The sequence below is a fragment of the Oryx dammah genome, unplaced genomic scaffold (assembly GCF_014754425.2).
Source record: "Oryx dammah isolate SB20612 unplaced genomic scaffold, SCBI_Odam_1.1 HiC_scaffold_13, whole genome shotgun sequence".
NCBI classification, from domain to species: Eukaryota; Metazoa; Chordata; class Mammalia; order Artiodactyla; family Bovidae; genus Oryx; species Oryx dammah.
This window is the reverse complement of record NW_024070197.1, coordinates 56,212,339-56,233,854: the sequence shown is the minus strand read 5'-3', so window position 1 is coordinate 56,233,854 and position 21,516 is coordinate 56,212,339. Positions and strand designations below refer to the sequence as shown.

The following is a 21,516-nucleotide window of genomic DNA, read 5'->3' as shown; positions in this document are numbered from 1 at the left end:
GCTGTGGAAAGGTCCTCGTGAAATCAGATTTGACTTAACAAGGCGGCAGACGGAGTGCTCAGTGGTGTGGGTCGTGGTGATAAAAGTCTCCACCCGTGTGGGGTCTCATTGCAGTGGACCGTGCCGCTCCACCTGCAGGGAGGACTTCTCTGCTATGTGAAGCACTCGGACCACGTCACTTAGGCCTTCGCGTTTGAGCATCTTCTGTGTCCCGGGGAGAAACAGGATCCCCATGGTGCCCGCCCATCCTTTGTGGTGGAAATTGACCATCAGGAAGTAAACCCAGTTTGGAGGCGATGCTTCTAAGAGCTGGGTGAACACCAGGCAGGCGATGTGACAGCCTGTAATTCAGTGTCCCTGACTGGTTCACTTAATAGCACGTCTTGGAGCGGTTCCCTCTTGGCACATACAAGGCTCTATGCCACACATTTTTGGAACAGATGTGATTGGTCCTTGGATAGACGTGGTGTAATTGCCATATTGACGGGAAACCAGTTCCTTCTCGATGAACATCAGGTTGTTTCTTTATTATAAAGCTATGAAAACCTTCAGGTCTCCCTTTTAAAAACTATTACTGTTAATTGTTATTATTTGTTTATTTGGCGGGGCCGGGTCGCCGTTGAGGTCTGCAGGATCGTCCATCTTCGTTGTGCAGGCAAGTTCATTAGTTGTGGCATACAGGCTCTTAGTTGCAGCATGTGGGATCTAGTTCCCTGACCAGGAATCGAACCTGCGCCCCCTTCGTTGGGACCGTGGGGTCTTAGCTACTGGACCACCAGAGAAGTCCCTGGGTCTCCTTTTTTGTAAATGTGCGGGACACAGATATGAACAGGATGAATTCCTACAAGAGGAATTCCAGAGGCCAGGCATCACTGGGTCTGACAGTTTGAGAGGGGTGATGGCAGTCTGTGTTTCTGCTAGCAGTTCAGAGGACTCTTCTCTACCGTGTGTCGCCAGACTTTGACCTTCACTAACCTGATGGGTGAAAAGCAGCAGTGGAGTTTTGGCTTACATTTGCATTTCTTTATTTAAGGGAGAGGTTGAACAGCCTCTCGTCACTTTTTTTTTTTAAGGTTATGATCCAGTTCCTGTTAATAGTGTAATGATGAAACCCACCGTTTACGGAGCACCTGGCGTGGCAGGCGCCGTCCTCAGCACTTGACAGTCACTGAATCATTTTAGCCTCACATCAGACCTCTTTCAGCGTTTTTAAATGTCCGTCCTTCCTTCCATTCTCCATTAAGAGACGTCAGCTTCATGCACGAGGCAACAAGTAACCTCTGCAACGCTCCCCTCGTGTATTGCACAGCGCATGGGAGCTAATTCCCCACCAGTGATTGAACCCATGCCCCCAACATTGAAAGTGCAGTTTTAACCACTGGACCACCAGGGAAGCCCCTACCCAGCTTGTTCCTGAACGTCTTTCCATCTTTAAGGCATTTTGGTGTCAGGCCAGCGTCACCCTTCACTTGTCAATTTCAAGTCTCTCTTGTACGCATGCCCCGAGGGGTGATTTGCTAGGTATCACCAGGAAGCGTGGAGAGTTAACTGATGCTGTCAGGTCAGCCAGCATCTCCCTGTGTCTCTCCATCTGCCTTTCCCTCCTCCTCCTCCTCCTCCTCTCCTGCCAGCATCCTCTGTGGTCCACCCTGGGCTTGGGCCTGGTGTTTCAGAGGCGGATCAAACGAGGGAGCCTTTGTACACACTGAGCTCGTTCAGCCTCAGGGTGGAGCCTCCCATGACCATTTCCCTTCTCTGGCTGCCCGGTGATTCATAGCTGAGGTTGGCACAGAGCGGACGGAGGGAGCCCGCCAGGGCACTGTCTCCACGAGGTGGGGTACACGGCATCATCGGTTTGGTTCCAGAGTCTGCTCTCCATCTTGTGTTGCCAAGAAACGGAAGCCCGGCTTTCTCTGCTCGGAGCGATGCTTGCAGGTCCTCCATTGAGAAGTGCTTTCGGAACCTCCGGCCGGGAGCGAGCCTGACTCGGGCCTCGACGCCTTGTTGCCTGTTCCCTGTCCCTGCCCGACCCCAGCATCCTTCCCTCCCTCCCTGTGGGCTGAGCCCTGCTGCTCTGTCGACACGTGGAAAATCCCACCTTTCACGTGGCTCTGGGAGGCCCTGAGGGAGCTTTTCCAAAGGAGCTTTGACCAAGGTGTCCATGAAAGCGCTCTTGGCTCCTGCCAGTTTCCCCTCCTTTCCTGTCGCCCACATTAATCGCGTCTCCTGGAAGAAAACAAAGGCGCAGCAGCGGGGTGAAGCGTCCTCTGGGCGGGGAGGGCCGGCTCGGCAGTGCCCGCTCCCAGGTTTTCCTTGGCCTGAATGTGTGTTTCACTTTCAACATTTTGAGGGGCCAGACGGCAGCAGCTGGCGTTTGTTGAGAAGCGGCTTTGCGGCAGCCGCTGTTCTGAGTGCCCTCTGGACTTAGTAAGTTGGGGAGAGGTTACAGAACGAATGCTGGGAGACTGAGCAGCTAGGCATCCCCTGGGATGCTGAGGATTTATTGAGGATGCTGAGGCCACGAGAGGTTGTCATTTGAACAGAGCAACCGAGCCAGTCAGCCGTGGCTTATTGATCACTAAGCTGGTCAAAGGCAGAAATCTCTTCCTGCTGTGACTTCCTATGACTGAAAATTACTCATTCATTGTGATGAACTATGTAACATAAAACTTAACCGTTTTCAGGGTGCATTTATGTGCATTTATGTTGGCATGCTGCCATCAACGTCTGTCTCCAGAGCTCTGCTCATCTTGCAAAACTGAAACTCTCTACCCATCAAACCATTACCCCATTTTCCCCCTGCAGCTGCTGGTAACCTCTAGTCTTCCTTCCGTCTCTGTGAATTTGCCTCCTTCGGGCGCCACCTGTGCGTGGAAGGATGCCCTGTTTGTGAGTGGCTTATTTTGCTTGGTGTGATGTCTTTGTGGATCAGGTATATCACTATAGCAGGTGTCAGAACTCCCTTCCTTTTTAAGGCTGAATGAAATTCCACGATCTGCACATAATATGATCTTCATTGCTGTGTGCAGAATCTTTTTTTTTTTTTCATTTATTTGCAGCATGTGGGATCTAGTTCCCCAACCAGGGATCCAACCCAGGCCCCCTACATTGCGAGTGTGGCGTCTTGGCCCCTGGACCACTGGAGACGTCCCGACCTTGACAGTATGGAGGAGTAGGTCTTGGGCATTCTGTAGCATGCCCCTCCGTTTGTGGCGATCTGGCATTTTCCTCATGGGTAGACTGGAGTTAAGGGGAACCTGAGGCTGTGTTTGGGAAGCACGCATGGAGGTGAACATCGTGGTGGTGAAGGTCTTTCTCTTCACCTCAGTTAAGGGGTATCTGCTCTCACGTGGTCTGTCGAGGGTGATGGAAGTCTTGACCATCTGGCCAAAGTGGTGTCTTCCAGATCTCTCCTTTGTAATGACCCCTGCCCCCCTCACCGCCCCTCTGCCCCCCACTCATCCCCACTCTATTTTCTGGGAATCAGTCACTAAGTCCAGCCTGTGTGAAAGGGGGGGCAAACTGTTTTTTTCACCTCCCCTTAAATTATAAACATGTTTTCATTTCCTTGTAACTCTTTTGGGACTGGTGTCAATGCCTACATTATAATTCAACCAATGGGATTTGATATCTTGCTTGAAAAGTGGCCTTTTGTTTGTCCTTTGGTTTGCGTCTTGTGTTTCAAAGTGGACATACGAGGCGGTAGGAAGTGCCCCTCAAGAGCTGCACTTCTGGGCTCACTGTGGGATTCTGGCCTTAGTGCCAGGCTCCACGGTCCCATCTGCTTTCTTAGAATTTCATCCTCGTTGCTGCTGTTCACGTTGAAGGGGCTCCTTGAGGTCAGGGATCTGGCTGGTTGGTCAGATGAAATGAAAGGCCCTCCCTTTTCATTCCTTTGTGTTTCATCAGACAACTAGATCGTTCCCCCTTTGGAAGCTTTCCTTATGACATCTCCAGGCCTGGGGAGATTGGGTCAAAGACAAATCTTTTAACATTCATCCTGGCTAGATTCCTAGAAACCCCCTCTTTTTGAATCTGTGGAGTTTAGTTGCCTTATCTGGGAATTAGGTTTCTAAGGTCAGTGCTTTAGGTGAAAACTTCTCCTGTCAAAATACCCCTTGAGAAAGCCCCTGGACCTTCTGGAACAGCCACTGGAATTGCATTCCCCAGGGTGGGGCTCATGGGCGGGTCCTCTGGTGGGGCCAGCAGCCCTCAGGGTTGTGGTTTCTTTCCCACCTTGCCCTTGCCCCTTGACCTGTAACCCTGACTTTGCATAAGCTTGAGCCTGTGCCTGCACTTCCTGTTCTTGCTCACCCGGGCCTTCGGGTTGTGGAAGGGGCAGGCTCACAGGTGTGTAGTCCGGTTCTCTCTTCAACAGAAAGGCAAATAGGTTCCCTGTGGTCAGCAGTCCTGGCTCCAGCACTGCAGACAGCCTGGAGGGGGTTGTGCCTGCCCCACAGCAGGGTGGGGATCACAGATTTTTCTCTATCTGGGTGGGGATCACAGATTTTCATTTCCAGCAGATTCCCAGCTGACGCTACTTAGGGACTCTACTTAGAGGAGCAGGCTTCTAGAGCTGCAATGTCCACATGTCACTATTTAAATCTAAATTAATTACAATTAAATAAAATTAAAAAAATTCAACTCCTTGGTCGCCCTAGTTGCCTTGGACAGCTCTGATCTAGAACATTTGTAACACTGTAGAACATTCTGTTGGGCAGCACTAAGATTTGAATCTCAGCTCTTCACACTTACTGGTTGATGCGTTTGGGTAAATTGCTCAATTTCCCTGTGCCTTAGTTTCCTAATTTGTAAAAGAGATCCTAGTTCTTACCTCCTGGGATTGGTGTGAGGATTCAGTGGGTTAGTATGTGAAAAGTGCTTGCGGTGGTGGGTGTGGAGGTGGTTTATTCGCTCAGTCATGTCCCACTTTTGCAGTCCCATGGACTGTCGCCCGCCAGGCTCCTCACTCCATGGGATTCTCCAGGCAAGAATTCTGGAGTGGGTTGCCATTTCCTTCTCCAGGGGTCTTCCTGACTCAGGGATCCAGACCGGGTCTCCTGCATGGCAGGCAGATTCTTTACTGTCTGAGCCACCATTGTTACAATAAGCCAGGGATGATGGGCCTGTTGGTAATCAGCCTCAGGGTGGCAGGGACGTTGTCTGGGGCCATCAACCCCCGGGGTGCAGTGTGGCGGGATCTGGGACCAGGCCAGCCTGACGAGAGGAGGGGCCCTGATCGTTTATTGCTTCTAGGGCAAGGAATCGTTTTTGCCATCTCTCCCCAAAGGAATCGCCCCAGTTCCTAGCCCACTTCACAGGCCGAGCCTGCAGGAGACAGAACGTGAAATGTGGATTTGTGTGCAGGAAGCTTATGGAATGTGTAGGGGACCCGCACCTGTGGAAGTGAAGGCTGGGGAATTGTTGGGCTCAGATGCCGTCACAACCACAGCTGGCCCCTGGTGGAGCTCCGGGATGGCCCTGCGGAACTGCCCCGAATGGAGGCCAGAGGGCAGGGCGTGACGGTGGCCGAGGCTCTCCCTTTTTGAAGACAAGTCCCAGACAGGGAGAGGGGTGAAGTTGGGAGCTGCTAGCTTCCTGCCCTCCAGTGGCTGAGAATCCGAGTGCCAGTCCTGGCTGGGGGTCAGGTGGGGCCTGACCACACGCCCAGGATGGGGAGGGAGGTCCCTGCATGGGAGCCCCAAGGAGCTCTTCGGGCCCCGCCTTTCCCTGGAGGCTCACCTGTTCTGCTCTGAGGGGGCCCATTGGAGCAGGCGGGCTCGGGTGTTCCAGTGCTCAGATTCTCACGACCCTGGAGGCTGTGTTTGCTCCGCTGGCCCCCAGCAGCTGCCCTGACTCCCGGCTCCCCAGTCTCTCTGTCCTGGTTACGGGAGGGTCTCTTGGCCCTATTCCTGCCTGGAAGTCTTGGGTTCTGCAGGGGACTCTGTTCTCTTTCCTGGTCCTGGATGAGCCCCCGGGGCCAATGTCTTGGCCAGACCCTCACCTGCCTCGTTTTGTAGCACCAGCCCCGTCCCCAACCCGTCTCCCTTCACCCTAGTCCAACAGGCTCTTTGTGGACATCCCAGGGCAGGGTGGGAAAGGGGTCTCAGCCAGTCTGCTCGCTCCTCTGCCCGGCCACCCCTGCCTGGCCCACTGGGGACTTTGTGTGGCTCTTGCCGTCTCTTGGGGGAAGCCCTGGGTGCCAGCCCTGGGAGCAGGGGGCATAGGGGGGCACCGGGCATGTGATGGTCTCTGGCGTCAGGGAGGCCGTTAGATGAGAGGCAAGGATGCTGGGGGTGGGGCCGTGAGGCGGCCAGGAGGCTGCTTGGCTGTCTCCCGGGGCGGCTGCTGGCTGGGACGTGCCGCTTCCTTCTGGGCGAGTAGACGGGGTGGGGGTAGCGGGGCCGCTGTCTGCCCACAGCCTGGGCAGACTTCCTTCCTGGCCATGCACAGCCCCTGTCTGGTCTGACGTCTCTGAGAACGTGGCACAGTTTTCTTTGGCCACAGCCGGAGGCTCCCCAGGACCACCCTCGCTTGCTCTGCTGGGCCCTCGGCTCTGCAGCCACAAGGGTCTGGAATGCGTGCCCTCGACCACCTCCTCCCCCGCCTCTGTTCCTGCCATTCCCTGAGAGACAGTTAAACGCAGTGCTTACAGGCAGACCCAGAGGCCAGCTCCCCTGCAGTCTTACCTCCCTCATGCAGCACCGAATCTCCCTGAGCCCCAGTTTCTTCACCTGGAGTGCAGAGTAATAATGGTTGTTCTAGATCAGTCTCTCAAGTCACGCCCGACTCTTTGCAACCCCACAGACGGCAGCACGCCAGGCTTTCCGGCCCTTCACTGTCTTCCGGAGCTTGCTCAAACTCATGTCCATCGAGTCAGTGATGCCATCCAACCATCTCACCCTCTGTTGCCCGCTTCCTTGTCTTGCCTTCAATCTTTCCCAGCATCAGGGTCTTTTCCAGTGAGTTAGCTCTTTGCATCAGGTGGCTAAAGTATTGGAGCTTCAGCATCAGTCCTTCCAGTGAATATTCAGGGTTGATTTCCTTTAGGATGGACTTGTGATAATGGTGATAACGACATCTTCCTTCTGAGGTCTTTAGAGCAGCTCCGATCTTGAGTGTTCCGGCCCCCATCCTCATTGCCTGTTCTGAATCCCGAGGGTCGAGTGTACTGAGGGGCAAGGTCACATCATTGCTTGGAGGTACCCAGGGCAGCCTGGCACATAGTAGGTGTTCAGATGAGGTTGCCTCTTTGCCTTCCTCATCTCTGTTCTTCAGTGACCTCCTCTTGGTTTGAACCCCAGTGACCTTTCCTGTCTACCAAGGTCATCGGAAATGTTTCTGCCCACTCTGTTCATCTCCTCCGTGACCCGTGTCCACGGCCACTCCCCTGACGACGGGGACCATCCTGGCACACGGGGTGTCACCCCCACCTTGACCTCAGGCTCTCTGTCCCCAATCACTCAGAGCTGGTGGCAGGCCTTCTCGTTGAGGTGGGCGCTGGTGGGAGTAGCCAGACCGTCCACTGTTGAAACCCCTCGAGGCTGACGGAACTGGGGTTCCCCTCTTTTGCAGCATCAGCCTCCGGGAGCTGAAGACCATCTTGCCCCTGGTCAACTTCAAAGTGAACAGTGCCAAGTTCCTGAAAGACAAGTTCCTGGTAAGTTTCGCCGCTCAGCCTGGCGATTTTGTGAACCCGGGGTTCTGCGTGCCTCTCCCACGAAGCCACCGCACGCCTTGACGCGCTGTTGCATGGCGTGCTCAGGAAAGCCCTCCGCCTCCAGACTCATCCGTCTTAGTCCGGACCGAGGGATCATGTGAAGATCTTAGGCCCGCGTTCTCCATCCCGACAGAGGATGTCATCCAGGAAGACCATGTTTACCGAGCTGCTTGGCTCGGAATTTTTCCATCAGTCTAACTTTCCCTTTCCCTCACCAACCCACAGCCTGTTTTTCTTTTAATAATATGAACACATGTGTTTCATTTGGAAAATATTATGAATGATTCCTTATGTAGGTTGCCGGGGAGGTGGCATTTTGTATGCAAGCCCTGATAGTGGAGCTGTCGGAGTTGGCTCTTCTCTGCCCTTCCCCCCCTTCCCAGCCCACCCTCCACCCACCCACCCTTCCTTCCATCCCTCCTTCTGCCGTCATTTCATTTCTGTTCCTGTGTAGCTAAGCTGTTGGTAGGTCTGGGGCAGGTTGTTCCATGAGTGAGGGGTAGCGTAGGTCGGGTGGGGCTCTTCTGAAGGGGGTAGGACGGAGATGACCCTAGGCATCCCTTCTGGCCTTCACAGAGGTCCGGACTCCTGTCAAGGACCCCAGCAGGACTCCATCCCAACAGTCCCAGTTGGAGGCTCTCAGGGCCATGCCGCAGGATTCCTCAGCTTAGAAAAGCTCTTTCATTTTGTACCCATGAGTCCCAGAAGAGTTAACCCGTTTTATGGCACATCTGGCCATCTTTTGGCCCACCCCCATCATTTCAACTCGTCCCAGAAGGCAAAACCAGAGAAGGGTGGGGATTGAGAGAAGAGAGATGGGAGAAGCATTTACCACTGGCCACCCCGTAATTGGGATTTGTCCCTTATCGTGCCTTTACCAAGCAGGTGCTACGTGAATGTTACCTGGTTTGGTTTCAGGGAAGTCCTAGGGGGGTAGTGGCGGTTCTCCCATTTTACAGAGGGAGAAACTGGGAGTCTGATGGAGCTAAGCGAATTGGGACAAAGTGAAGCGAAAGTCGCTCAGTCGTGTCCAACTCCTTGTGACCCCATGGACTATACAGTCCATGGAATTCTCCAGGCCAGAATACTGGAGTGGGTAGTCTTTCCCTTCTCCAGGGGATCTTCCCAACCCAGGGATTGAACCCAGGTCTCCCACATTGCTGGTGGATTCTTTACCAGCTGAGCCACAAGGGAAGCCCAAGAATACTGGAATAAGTAGCCTATTCCTTCTCCAGCAGATCTTCCTGACCCAGGAATTAAACCAGGGTCTCCTGCATTGCAGGCAGATTCTTTACCATCTGAGCTTCCGGGGAAGCCATGAAGCAATTCAGGGGACAAGCCTTGATTGGAGTTGAGCTCTATTAACTCTAAAGGCTCGGTACTTTTTCTTAAAGTACAGTGAAAGTCACTCAGTCATGTCTGACTCTTTGTGACCCCATGGACTATAGTCTGCCAGGCTCCTCTGTCCATGGAATTCTCCAGGCAAGAATGTTGGAGTGGCTTGCTGTTCCCTTCTCCAGGGGATCTTTCCTACACAGGGATCAAACCTGGGTCTCTTGCATTGCAGGCAGATTCTTTACCATCTGAGCCACCTGGGAAGCTGTGCTTTAAAAGTGACCTGTGTGTACATACCCTATAAGTACGTCTAGATTTGAAAGTGTCTCCTGCCCCAAAAGGAGGGGTTCCGCGTTATGCCTGTTGGAATTCTGGCTGAGACCCTTCCCTTTTGGGGAGTTGAAGGATCTTACCTGGGGTCCCTGGTGGGTATGTTCTCCAAGCAGAGAGGTTGGGTTTAGAGGAATGCAAGTTTGCTCTCAGCCAGTGCTGTAGCAGAGCTGGCTATTTCTGTGAACAGGGAGGAGGCATTCTTGTGGTGGACACAAAAAATTGTGTGGTCACTTTTTAAAAAATTTTTACAGGAAATAGGCGCACACAAAGATGAACTCAGCTTTGAACAGTTCCATCTCTTCTATAAAAAACTCATGTTTGAACAGCAGAAATCGGTAAGATGATTCTTTTCTTCCCCATTCATTTTTTTGAAGGATTTGATAGCCTTGTTTGACCTTATTTTTTAAAATTGAAGTCTAGTGATGTATAATGTTTTATAAATTACAGGGACACAGTTTTTAAAGGTTATACTGCATTTACAGTTATTTAGATTCCACGTGTGAATGATATCATACAGTGTTTGTCTTTCTCTGACTTACTTTACTTACCACGATACTCTCTAAGTTCATCCATGTGGGATATGGTAGTATTTCTTTTTTTTTTTTTAAATTAATTAATTAATTTATTTTTAATTTTTACTTTACAATTCTGTATTGGTTTTGGCATAGATTGACATGAATCCCCCACAGGTGTACATGTGTTCCCAAACATGAACCCCCCTCCCACCCCCCTCCCCACAACATCTCTCTGGGTCATCCACGCGTGTCAGCCCCAAGCGTGTCATATCCTGCATCAGACATAGACTGGCATTTCGATTCTTACATGATATTATACATGTTTCAATGCCATTCTCCCAAATCATCACACCCTCTCCCTCTCCCTCTGAGTCCAAAAGTCCGCTATACACATCTGTGTCTTTTTTGCTGTCCTGCATACAGGGTCATCATTGCCATCTTCCTAAATTCCATATATATGTGTTAGTATACTGTATTGGTGTTTTTCTTTCTGGCTAACTTCACTCTGTATAATCGGCTCCAGTTTCATCCATCTCATCAGAACTGATTCAAATGTATTCTTTTTAATGGCTGAGTAATACTCCATTGTGTATATGTAAATGTGGGATATGGTAGTATTTCGAAAACATTATGCAATGTTCCATTCTTTTTATGGCTGAGTAGTATTCCATTGTGTGTGTGTATCACATCTTTATCCATCCATCAGTTGATGGACATTTAGGTTGCTTCTGTATCTTGCCAGTTATCAATAATGCTGCTGTGAACTTTGGGTTCCTGTATCTCTCTTAATTAGCGCTGTTGCTCCTTTTGGATATATATACCCAGGAGTGGATGTGCTGGGTCATATGGTAACTCTGTGGTTAGTTTTTTTGAGAAACCTCCACGGTGGCTGCATCGGTTTATATTCCCACCGACAGTGTCTGAGGGTTTCCTTTTCTCCACGTCCTCGCCAGCGTTTGTTATTCGTGTTCTCTTTGATGGTGGCCATTCTGACACGTTCGAGGTGACACCTCATTGTGCTTGCGCTTGACATTTCCCTGATGATTAGTGATGTGGAGCATCTTTTCTTGTGCCTGTTGGCCATCTTTATGGGTAAGACGATTCCTAAGCAAACGATCAAACGATGCTTCTGATTCCCCTGGGTTTCAAAGTCTGGCCCGTTCCTAAGAGACCCATGAGAAGCGTTCAGTCTCCCTGCTAGTCCAGGAAATATACAGCGGGAGCGACAGTGACGTCCTGTTTTCATCTGTTAGATGGGCAAAGGGCTCGAATAGGATAGAGTTGAGGGGACAGGGTGGGGAAATGACCGTCTCCTACCTTCTTGGTGGGAATGTGAGTGCCTGTCGGTCTGATTGGAATTTAGTCTGAAATTGTTAAAGCAAAGAGGTTCAGCTAACTCTACTGTGTCAACTTGTTCTGGAAGGAGACCTACCAGAGTATTAAGAGTTAGCTGCCTCTGGGCTGAGGGATTATGTGTGTGTCTTGTTCTCTTTGCAGCTTTGTTCCTATAATGAGAATGGTTTTTGATTACGAGAATATGCTATTTTAAAATCAGGACGTGCATGCATTTTGACTTGACAGTGGCGTCTGGGGGCTCTGTTTTAGAGAATTGAAAGCACTGAGGCCTAGGAATGTATTACCAGGCCGCTTATTGCAGCATTACTTCTGCTGGCCAAATACCTGGGAGCCGTCTGAATGCCTCTCAGGAGAGTGATAGCCGGGTAAGTTATGGTCCAGCCATACTATGGGACACCGCAGCTGATTAAGAAGCCTGAGTTCATTGGGTTTCTGTCCTGGAGGGCTGTTAATGGTATTTTGTGAGGAAAACCAGCAGCAGAAATGAGGAGCCAGGTCTGACTTGTTGGTAACAAACAGTAATCCTCCTGTATACGTTTGCATGTGTTTTTATGAACAAGGAGAAGAGTACACACACCTCACATTTAATGTTGATTTTCTGCATGTCCTGGAGGGATTTGGGAAAATGTGCTGGAGAGATAATTAAATTTTTCTTTGCATCCCTCAGTTTTCTTCAGCCTGTTCCAAGTAGCACGCTCCTTTTGCAATGAAAAAAAAAAAGTCCCATTCAAGCATAAGGCATAAAAGGGAGGTGCTGGGTGCAGCGCACGGAGCACTGTGCCTGCTGCTGACTGCTGCTGTTGGGACAGGGCTCTGCAGGCGGCCGAGGTGGGTCCAGAGCAGAGAATGGGCAGGACTCTGCGTGATCTTGGGCCAGCCACCGACCCCTCCCGGCCTCAGTCTTCCCATCCGTGCAGTGGGGGTGATGAGTCTCACCCCACCGGGCTCTGGGGGAGACTGAATGAGGGTTTGGAGGTCAGGAGTGCAGACGTTTTAAAGCGATGAGCACGAGAGACAGTTTTCAGTCGCCTTCTTCCTTCAGACTGGCCGCAGGGCCACACCTCGATAGGTGACCGCTGGCTGTGGGACCTCGGACGTATCCGAGGCAGAGAAATGGGAGGAGCATTTCTTGTCTGCCTCGATTGGGGAAAAATACATGGCTGTATGGAGTAAAAGACTGAGTTGCAGTGCATTCACGTTTTTACCCATGTAATAATTAGTGTTTGGTTTGCCAAGAAGAGTAGAAAGAAACGGTAGACTTTGGGAGTAGAAAGAGTTAAATTCCAGCCCCCAGCTGGTTTGAGGGGAAGCCATCTTGCTCCATCACTCAACCTCCTCTATAAAATGAAAGTATTAAATCAGGTCGTCGGTTATACAACTTTTTAAACTATCCAACCCCCTCTTCTTTTTTTAAACCTTAATTAAGACAATTCTGCTGCCTAAAAGCTGATCAAAACACTTTTTAGATTTAAATCTTCAACTTTCATTTATAATCAGTTCTTGAGAGCAATGAAAACGTTGTGGTAATAGTATATAAACGAAATCCAGAATAATGACAATTGCTGTCTTAGGCGGTTGACCAGGACCGAGAAAAAATTGATTAACTCAAGATAAGCATTTGCAAAAAAAACAGTACTTATCATTTGCCGTGACATTTCAAGCTGCTGTCTCATCAGATGTAGGGCAGGCGACGCTTGGGAATACGTTTTGCATAAAAGCTGTCATACCTGCCAGTACAGGGTACCTAGTGATAGTCTCCACCATGATCAAATTCCAAATAAGAGAACTTTTCATGGTGGTTCTTTTTAAAGCGGATGTTTGTATGTTTGAGAGGGAGAAGGGAGAGAGAAATTTAAGTCAAATTTCTGCATAGTCCATGAGTCCTAGATGGCCAGTTTTTTTGGGGAAATGTCTGTACCTATCAGAGGTTACACCTGGTGGCCAGAATACTACGTTCAGCTGGCATTCGGTTGGTACTTAGCCTAGTGGTTTAAATGTTTTTTCCATTCCAGTACTAACCAGGCCCGACTCTGCTTAGCTACTGAGATCAGATGCAGTCAGGGGTGTTTAGGGTGGTATGGCCATAAACTAAATGTTTTTTAAATGAATTGCCTGTATTTAAAACTTGGAAGATTTCTCATTAAGATCCAGATTTTTTGCTTCTCTTGGGAAAAAAAATATCATGTTCTGGCTATATTTGGCAACCTGTGAGTGGAGGGAAGAATACTTTCTGGTTTGTCCTAGTCCTGCCCCCCACCCCCACGCAGCCCTCTTTACTGATTTTGGGCTCAGGGTCACCTCCCTGGTCCCTAAGACTTTTGGGCCAACAGCCTCTTCTCTCTCTCATTGGCAGGTATAACTATCCTGTCTGGCCACTGCATGTTTCAATTCAGTGACTTGGAATTTGATTAACAAAGCCCCAGGCTCTATAGATAGTTACTGGTCCACTTGAGAAGCCTCTCAGCTCTTGTGTATGTAAATGCCTCTCCCCCAACTGTCAGCGGGCTTCCCTTGTGGCTTAGCTGGTAAAGAATCCGCCTGCAGTGTGGGAGACCTGGGTTCCATCCCTGAGTTGGGATGATCCCCTGGGGAAGGGAAAGGCTGACCTCTCCAGTATTCTGGCCTGGATATAGTCTACGGGGTTGCAAAGATTTCACTTTCACTTTCCAGCTGACAGCGTACCATTTACTTCCTGAGTACCTCGCTGGAAGCTCAGGGCAGAGAAAAGTGTTACCTTGGTGCTCTTAGGGGTTCAGCTGGTTTTCTTGGGCTCCTTGGGGTAATAGAGCTGTTCATGGTGGTTAGTGATCCCCAGACTTAAGTCCAGGGAGTGGAGTCCTGCTTATCAGTAGCTATAGGTTTCCAACTTGAAGTTGCCAGTTCCTCCTCTTGTCTAACTACCTGCTTACATTGCTGCACTCAAGCCTCAAAGCTTCCAAAAGTTTGGCAGCAGAAGGAGGATAAGAATTTAAAATTTCATGTGTGTCCACCCTTGGGAGAGGGGTGTATCTCCGACTAGGTTGTAATAACGGTGTTATGAATAAAAGATCACAACTAACATTTGCTAAGTGTAAACTCTGTGTCGAGCACTGTGCTATATGTCTTACATGCATTTAATTCTCCTCAAGACCCTGTAGGATAGGAGCTCTTATTATCCTCATTTTATGGACTGAAGATGCTGACACTCAGAGAGGTCACTTGTTGGAGGTCAGGTAGCTACCGCAGAGCTAGAGCTTCAGTTCTCCTTCGCTCAGCTTCACTGCCCACCCACTGATACTTCTTTTTATTTTTTATTATTTTAAAAATACTTATTGTTTATTTAGCTCTGCTGGGTCTTAGTTGCGACATGTAGGATCTAGTTCCCTGACCAGGGATGGAACCTGGGCCCCCTGCAGTGGAGTCTTAGCCACTGGACCACCAGTGGTCCCAGTTGGGGGGTGTGTGTGTTAGTTGTTCAGTCGTGTCCAACTCTTTATGACCCCATGGAGAGGAGCCCGCCAGGCTCCTCTGTCCATGGAATTCTCCAGGCAAGAGTACTGGAGTGGGCTGCCATTCCCTCCTCCAGGGGATCTTCCCAATCCAACCCAGAGATGGAATTCGGGTTATTGCAGGCAGATTCTTTGCTGTTTGAGCCACTGGGGAAGCCCCTCCCATTGATACTTTTTAAGTTTTTAAACTTTTGTATTAAGGGAAATTTAAGACACAGACAGGCAGAGATAATAGTGTAACAAACCCCTTTGCTTTCAGTCTGCTTCTGCCTTTGCTTTCAGTCTGGTCCCTGCTCTGTACCTCAAGGGGCTGGTTCCTACAAACGTGTTCTGCCTCTGTGCGCAGGCTTCTGGGCGTTCAGAAAGTGGGATGACGTGAGACTGCAGGCAGAGGGACCAGGAAGCTGGGGTGTGTCTCGCGGTCTTTCCTGGTCTGGAGTCACCTCTGAAGTAGGGGCCCACCTCCTTCATCCTGGTCCCCCGTGTGGCTGGAATGGAGTGGAGCCTTTTCTCCGCTTCATTGCGTGGCGAGGAAAGGGCTGGCTTTAAGTAAGGACCACGCGGAGTGGGAACACCGAGGGGAGCCACAGGCGACCTCCCTCTAGATGTGGGGAATCCGGTCTCGGGGTTTGGGTTTGAGAGGATCTGGCCTTATGCCCCATTTGACCCAGCGATGTAAGGGCCGAATGAGTCCAGATGGCAAACAGCATGCCCTGCCTAAACTCCCTCCTTAAAAAAAATAAATAGCCATGCTATAAATCAGGGGTTCCCCAGCCTCTGGGGGTCTAATGCCTGATGATCTGAGGTGGAGCTGGTACAACAGTAATAGAAGTAGAGTGCCCAATGGATGTAATGTGCTTGAATCATCCCGAATCGTCTTTCACAAAACCGCTCCCTGGTGCTGGAAAGGTTGAGGACTGCTGCTGTAAACGGCACGTGAGTGAAAGGAAGTCCTTCTAAGTCTTTCCAAAAGAATGACTCCTGACCTTTTCGGTGACCTACTTCTTTGAGATGCTGATTTAAGCTACAGACCATCTTTCCAGGAAAAGGAAAAAAAAAATACACGCATAGACTTCTGCAGACCTCCTGAGGCTTCCAAGGGGCCAGTGGCCACCTTTTTTAGAGCACTGATTTTCCACGTCATCCTGGAGCGCAGGCTGTTTGGCAAGACGACTGGGGCATCGAGGGCGGGAGTCGTTTTAGATTGTTGGCGTTTATAACCTGCCAGGCGCTGCATCTGTGTCCTGAATTACTCCAATGCTGATCCAATCACGCGTCGTTAGAGGCTGTTCCAGTCATACAGCCTAACTGGAAGTGGACGCGGTGTGGGTGTGGACGTGTGTATGTGGCATGTGGGTGTTTGTGCGTCCATGCCCATGTGTGTGTAAGATGCCTGGCTAGGGAGCTGGTGCGGTGGCGGCTGGGGGAGGGGGTGTCCCCGCTCCTCCTTGGTTGGGGAGCTCACCGCCCTTCATCAACAGCTGCAATACGAGCAGGCCATGAAGCCTTGGACTAGAGCTCCCAATATTTTTCTTTCTCTGGAATTGGATGAGCAATAAGCCCATTGAAATATTGAGGATTTGAAATGTAGCTGTGAGGGTGCAGAAAGGAGTGTGTATTTTCTGCTGGGCGTGCCAGTCAGGACAGCTGTTTAGAGAAGACTCTGGTGAATTTGGGAGAAGGCAATGGCACCCCACTCCAGTACTCTTGCCTGGAAAATCCCATGGACTGAGGAGCCTGGTGGGCTGCAGTCCATGGGGTCACCAAGAGTCGGACATGACTGAGTGACTTCACTTTCACTTTTCACTTTCATGCATTGGAGAAGGAAATGGCAACCCACTCCAGTGTTCTTGCCTGGAGAATCCCAGGGACGGGGGAGCCTGGTGGGCTGCCGTCTATGGGGTCGCACAGAGTCGGACACGACTGAAGCGACTTAGCAGCAGCAGCAGCAGCTGGTGAATCTGTGAAAGGTGATGTGTACACCCTTTGTCCAGGTGCTTTCCCACCCAGGAATCCACCCCATGGAAAAGCTGACACAAGTGGGTGAAGACAGATATGTGGGAACATTCTGTGTAATACTGGATCGATTAGCAGAATATAGAAGGACAGACATGGAATACAGTGTTGGTTTTCAAAGTAGTGAGGCAGGGTGATTTGAAGTTGCTAAATAATAGCTAAAGCGTAAAACAACAGCAAAAAAGTTGGAAGACATAGATGTAACATCAGATGATAAGATATAACTAATTGAATATCCATAAAATGGACTCAAGGTGGAGAACTGCCAAATTATTATGAGTGATTGCTTCTCAGGAATCAGGCTGGGAAAGAGGCGAGGAAGACATCCACCTTTTGTGTCAAGATGTAAATATTTGAATATTTACAAGTCACATAAACGACCATGGTAATTTTTTAACAAAAACTCTGTTTATTTTCGTTATCTCGACATGTCTAATTTTCTTGTTTTGTGTCTGTGTTCTATTTTCTGTTTCAGATCCTTGACGAATTCAAAAAGGATTCTTCCGTGTTCCTCTTGGGGTGAGGCATCTCTGCTGGGTTGTAGTTCTGGGTGGCTGTGCCAGGCAGTGGCACCCTTGTGGGTCCTCCCAGCCCGGCCACCTGACCTCCAGGAGGTCACCTTTCTGGCAGGCACTGGTCTCCACAAAGACGGGGTCCCCTTGTTGGAGAACTGACTATCCTGACACTCAGTTCAGTTCAATTGCTCAGTCGCGTCCAACTCTTTGCGACCCTGTGGACTGCAGCACGCCAGGCTTCCCTGTCCATCACCAGCTCCTGGAGCTTGCTCAAACTCATGTCCATTCAGTCATGGACTCCAGTCAACCCAATGCCATGAATAAATATGCACAGCAGCAGGGCTTGTGGAGTGTTGGGAGGATGGCCCAGAAGGTTCTGTAGAGAAGCCTGCTTGCTTCAGAACGTCCTGGTTAAGCGGGTTGAACCGAATTAAAATGAGTTGAAGCACATAAAGTGCTTTATGTGGTGCAGGCAAGGCTCATAAATAGTGGTGATGATATGATGGTTAGAACTTAAGTGCTGCAGGACTTGTGAGGCCCTTTACTGAACTTACTGATTCCCCAAGTGGGAGATCTGTCGTGTGCTGTGTCTCCCAAGCCTGTCTACCTGGGAGAAAGGTTTACTGTGGCATTAACAGCACCTGGAGTGTGATTTGTGGCCTGCTGACCTGGGCCTGCTATTAGGAACCAGCCCTCATTGATGAAGATGCCCTGGCAACTGTTCCTCTGTTGAGTTCTAAACCAGAAACCTGAAAACGCCAAAGTATTCATTCATCTAAATGAATTTGATTTGTTTGCAGTGTTTTACTGAAAAGATTAGTGTTGGACCATGAGGCTGTTAAGAAAGATTAGAAATACACTCAGAGACAGTAGATTTTGGACCCTGAGTGTTTAGTAAAGGGAGGAAAGTTAAAGCATGTTTCATCTCCTGTATTGAAAAAAAAAAACAAACACCCTCCCACCCCTACTGCAGATGTTCAGGGAAAAGTATGCGTTTCCCTGGAGAGCCTTGTTTTACAGGACGTACCTTGTGTAGCCCTCGCGGTTGCTTGGACCAGCGAGGTTCTTGGTCCCATTGAGCACCCTCTCCAGGAGGCCAGCAGGCTGCTGGCCAAGGAGGAATCTCCCTTTTCTCAGGCTGAAGGATTCCCTGTCTCAGGTGGAAGATTCTCCCAGCAGAGGCCCTCCACTCACTCCCTGGCCCTGGTCTCGCATATTCCAGCGGGTTCTCCCTGCCCGCCCAGAGTCAGGGCTTCATCCAGGCCCCTCTCCTGCCTCAGAGCAGGCTCTGGGGTCACTTCTCCAGCATCGCCACCCACTAAATGCACCCCATGGCCAGCCCTACCCTGCCCTCTGCTGTCCTGCCTGCGCTCCCTGCCCCTGCGAGACCAGCTGGGAGCAGCTGGGTGTGGATTCCAGGGCCTGATTCTCCTGGGTTCTGGTGTCAGGGCCCCTCTTTGCATCCTCCTGGGTCAGGGGTGTCCTCTGGGTGACTTTGTCTTCCCGTCGGCCAGCCCACACCTGACCCCGTGGGGCGGCAGTGGGGGGCTTGGCTGGGCGCCCGGGCGTCCGGGTGTCTGCTGGCGGGGACCGCCTCCTGACTGCTGGCTGCCCGCCTCTAAACACCATCTCTTTCCCCGAGGGCAGCAACACCGACCGGCCGGACGCCTCTGCTGTCCACTTGCATGACTTCCAGCGGTTTCTCTTGCATGAACAGCAGGTGAGGGGATAGCAGGGTGGGGGCGCTGGGTGGGTGGGGGGCGCTGTACCCGCAGTTTGTCACCTTGTTGGCACCTGCCGTCAGGAAACGAATCGTCTCCCTGCCCAGTGGCACCTAGGGGCTGAGACTCTGGAATGAGGCTGGCCTCGCAGCAGCCCCTTCCCTGGGCGCAGATGGAGGAGGGGGTGATGGGGACACTGCAGGGCGGACGGGGCCCTCACCTGGTGGCCTCTGCTCCCCAACTCTGGCTCGTCTAGGGGGCCCCTACCCCGGGAAGCCATCCCTGGCTCAGGGAGGATGGGACTCAGGTGGACGAGCCTGCGGGTCCCCTGAGGGATAAGGCAGCACACTGTCCTCAAATAGGTGACCCGTGGACGTCTCTTGGGGTGTTTGGGTGTGGGCCCCGAGCTGGGGGCTGAGTAGGAGTTCATGTCTGGCAGCAGTTTTTTATGGGACCGTCCGGGCAGGAGCTGCAGACTCAGGTCGAGGCTCCTGGCATCTAGTCGGGGGAGCCCAGGGCTGTTGCGAGGCGACCACACACCACTCCCGCAGCAAGGAGTTCCCCAGCCCCGCGTGTCAGGAGTGCCTCAGTGGAGACGCCGAGCTAGAGTGAAAGAAGCCTGCCATCCTGTCACGGGCTGTGTGACCCTGGGCAGGTGTTTCGACCTGTCTGTGCCCCTCTTTCCTCCTCTGAATGGGGATGAGAGCCCTGCCTCTCAGAATTATGGGGTTCGGAGAAGATGGTGTTGATCTTTGTATGTGTGGGTATGTATGTACATATAAGGTCACATTTTCTATTCAAAAATTTTATTTCTAATCACTGGAGTTTCACATACTTTTATTCTCTTCAGTTGTTTTTAAAGATTTTAAAAGCCTTTATCGAATTTTTACAATACTGCGACTGTTTTGGATTTTGTATTTTTTGGCCCTGAGGCACATGGGATCTTAACTCCCTGACCAGGGATTGGACCCTCGCTCTGTGTGTTGGAAGGCAAAGTCCTAACCACTGGACTACCAGGGACGTCCCTTGTTGTTTTTTAAATAGACTTTTTAAGGGCAGCTTTAGATTCATAATGATATTCAGCTTATTTGCTTTAAAAAATACTTTGTATTGGCTTTTTTTCGGCGCTACCCAGAGAGGGGTCCATACGGCGTTGTTCTGATTCAAAATAACTTGGACAAGGAATGCAAAAAAAAGTAATAACAGACTAAGGTGTAGAGAGAAAGAAATTTAGTAACGAACAGACGGGGAAAGTGCACTCGGGGAAGAAGGCAGATTCCCGTCGTAACTTAAAGGGAAGCTTTCACAATGTCCGGCGCCCTTGATGTCCTGCAAATGAAGGAGGAGGATGTCCTCAAATTCCTTGCAGCAGGAACCCACTTAGGTGGCACCAACCTTGACTTCCAAATGGAACAGTACATCTACAAAAGGAAAAGTGATGGCATCTACATCATAAATCTGAAGAGGACCTGGGAGAAGCTTCTGCTGGCCGCTCGGGCCATTGTCGCCATTGAAAACCCGGCTGATGTCAGTGTTATATCCTCCAGGAACACTGGCCAGCGAGCTGTGCTGAAGTTTGCGGCTGCCACTGGAGCCACTCCTATCGCTGGCCGCTTCACTACGGGAACCTTCACTAACCAGATCCAGGCCGCCTTCAGGGAGCCGAGGCTTCTGGTGGTCACCGATCCCAGGGCTGACCACCAGCCCCTCACGGAAGCCTCCTACGTTAACCTGCCAACCATTGCTCTGTGCAACACGGACTCTCCTCTGCGCTATGTGGACATCGCCATCCCGTGCAACAACAAGGGGGCGCACTCCGTGGGCCTGATGTGGTGGATGCTCGCCCGGGAAGTCCTGCGCATGTGTGGCACCATCTCGCGAGAACACCCATGGGAGGTCATGCCGGACCTCTACTTCTACAGAGACCCCGAGGAGATTGAAAAGGAAGAGCAGGCAGCAGCTGAGAAGGCTGTGACCAAGGAGGAGTTTCAGGGCGAATGGACCGCTCCAGCTCCAGAGTTCACGGCTGCCCAGCCTGAGGTGGCAGACTGGTCCGAAGGCGTGCAGGTGCCTTCCGTGCCCATTCAGCAGTTCCCCACTGAAGACTGGAGTGCTCAGCCTTCCACTGAAGACTGGTCTGCAGCCCCCACTGCCCAGGCCACAGAATGGGTAGGAACCACCACCGAGTGGTCGTAAACTGTTCTTCCAAACACTTGTAGAACTTGCACCAAAATGGAAATCTGGTTGATGGAAATAAACTGTTTCTAAAAAAAAAAAAAAAAAATACTTTGTATTGTACAGCATCTCAAACATACACAAAAGTAGACAGGCTGGTATCATAAACTACCGTGGACCCATCACTCAGATTACAGGATTATGGACATTTTGCCACTTTCATTTCATCCCTCTTCCATCCCCATACCCACGTGTCTCCCTTCCCTTCCCTCCTTCTTCATTTCTTTGCTGGCAAATTCTAATGGAAACCCCAGACTCTGTATCATTCCATTTGTAAATACT

At 50.7% G+C, this 21,516-nt stretch overlaps 2 protein-coding genes across 2 annotated transcripts in view; both read left to right on the top strand.

The window, feature by feature from the left end:
- Nucleotides 1–21,516, top strand: part of PLCG2 (phospholipase C gamma 2) — a 155,080-nt gene that overhangs the window by 69,594 nt on the left and 63,970 nt on the right. The window contains exons 6-9 of the mRNA XM_040254066.1: nucleotides 7,576–7,660; nucleotides 9,640–9,723; nucleotides 17,239–17,282; nucleotides 18,926–18,998. Of these exons, the coding sequence (XP_040110000.1) occupies nucleotides 7,576–7,660; nucleotides 9,640–9,723; nucleotides 17,239–17,282; nucleotides 18,926–18,998 (286 nt within the window). The remainder of the gene's footprint in view (nucleotides 1–7,575; nucleotides 7,661–9,639; nucleotides 9,724–17,238; nucleotides 17,283–18,925; nucleotides 18,999–21,516) is intronic.
- Nucleotides 2,401–21,283, top strand: LOC120873248 (40S ribosomal protein SA-like). The gene is made up of 2 exons (XM_040254067.1): nucleotides 2,401–2,411; nucleotides 20,275–21,283. The coding sequence occupies exon 2, from the start codon at nucleotides 20,308–20,310 to the stop codon at nucleotides 21,193–21,195; it is 888 nt and encodes a 295-aa protein (XP_040110001.1). The 5' UTR covers nucleotides 2,401–2,411; nucleotides 20,275–20,307; the 3' UTR covers nucleotides 21,196–21,283.

Excerpts from the sequence above, each read along its gene's own strand:
- LOC120873248 (XM_040254067.1), top strand. The coding sequence starts at position 20,308 with ATGTCCGGCGCCCTTGATGTCCTGCAAATGAAGGAGGAGGATGTCCTC.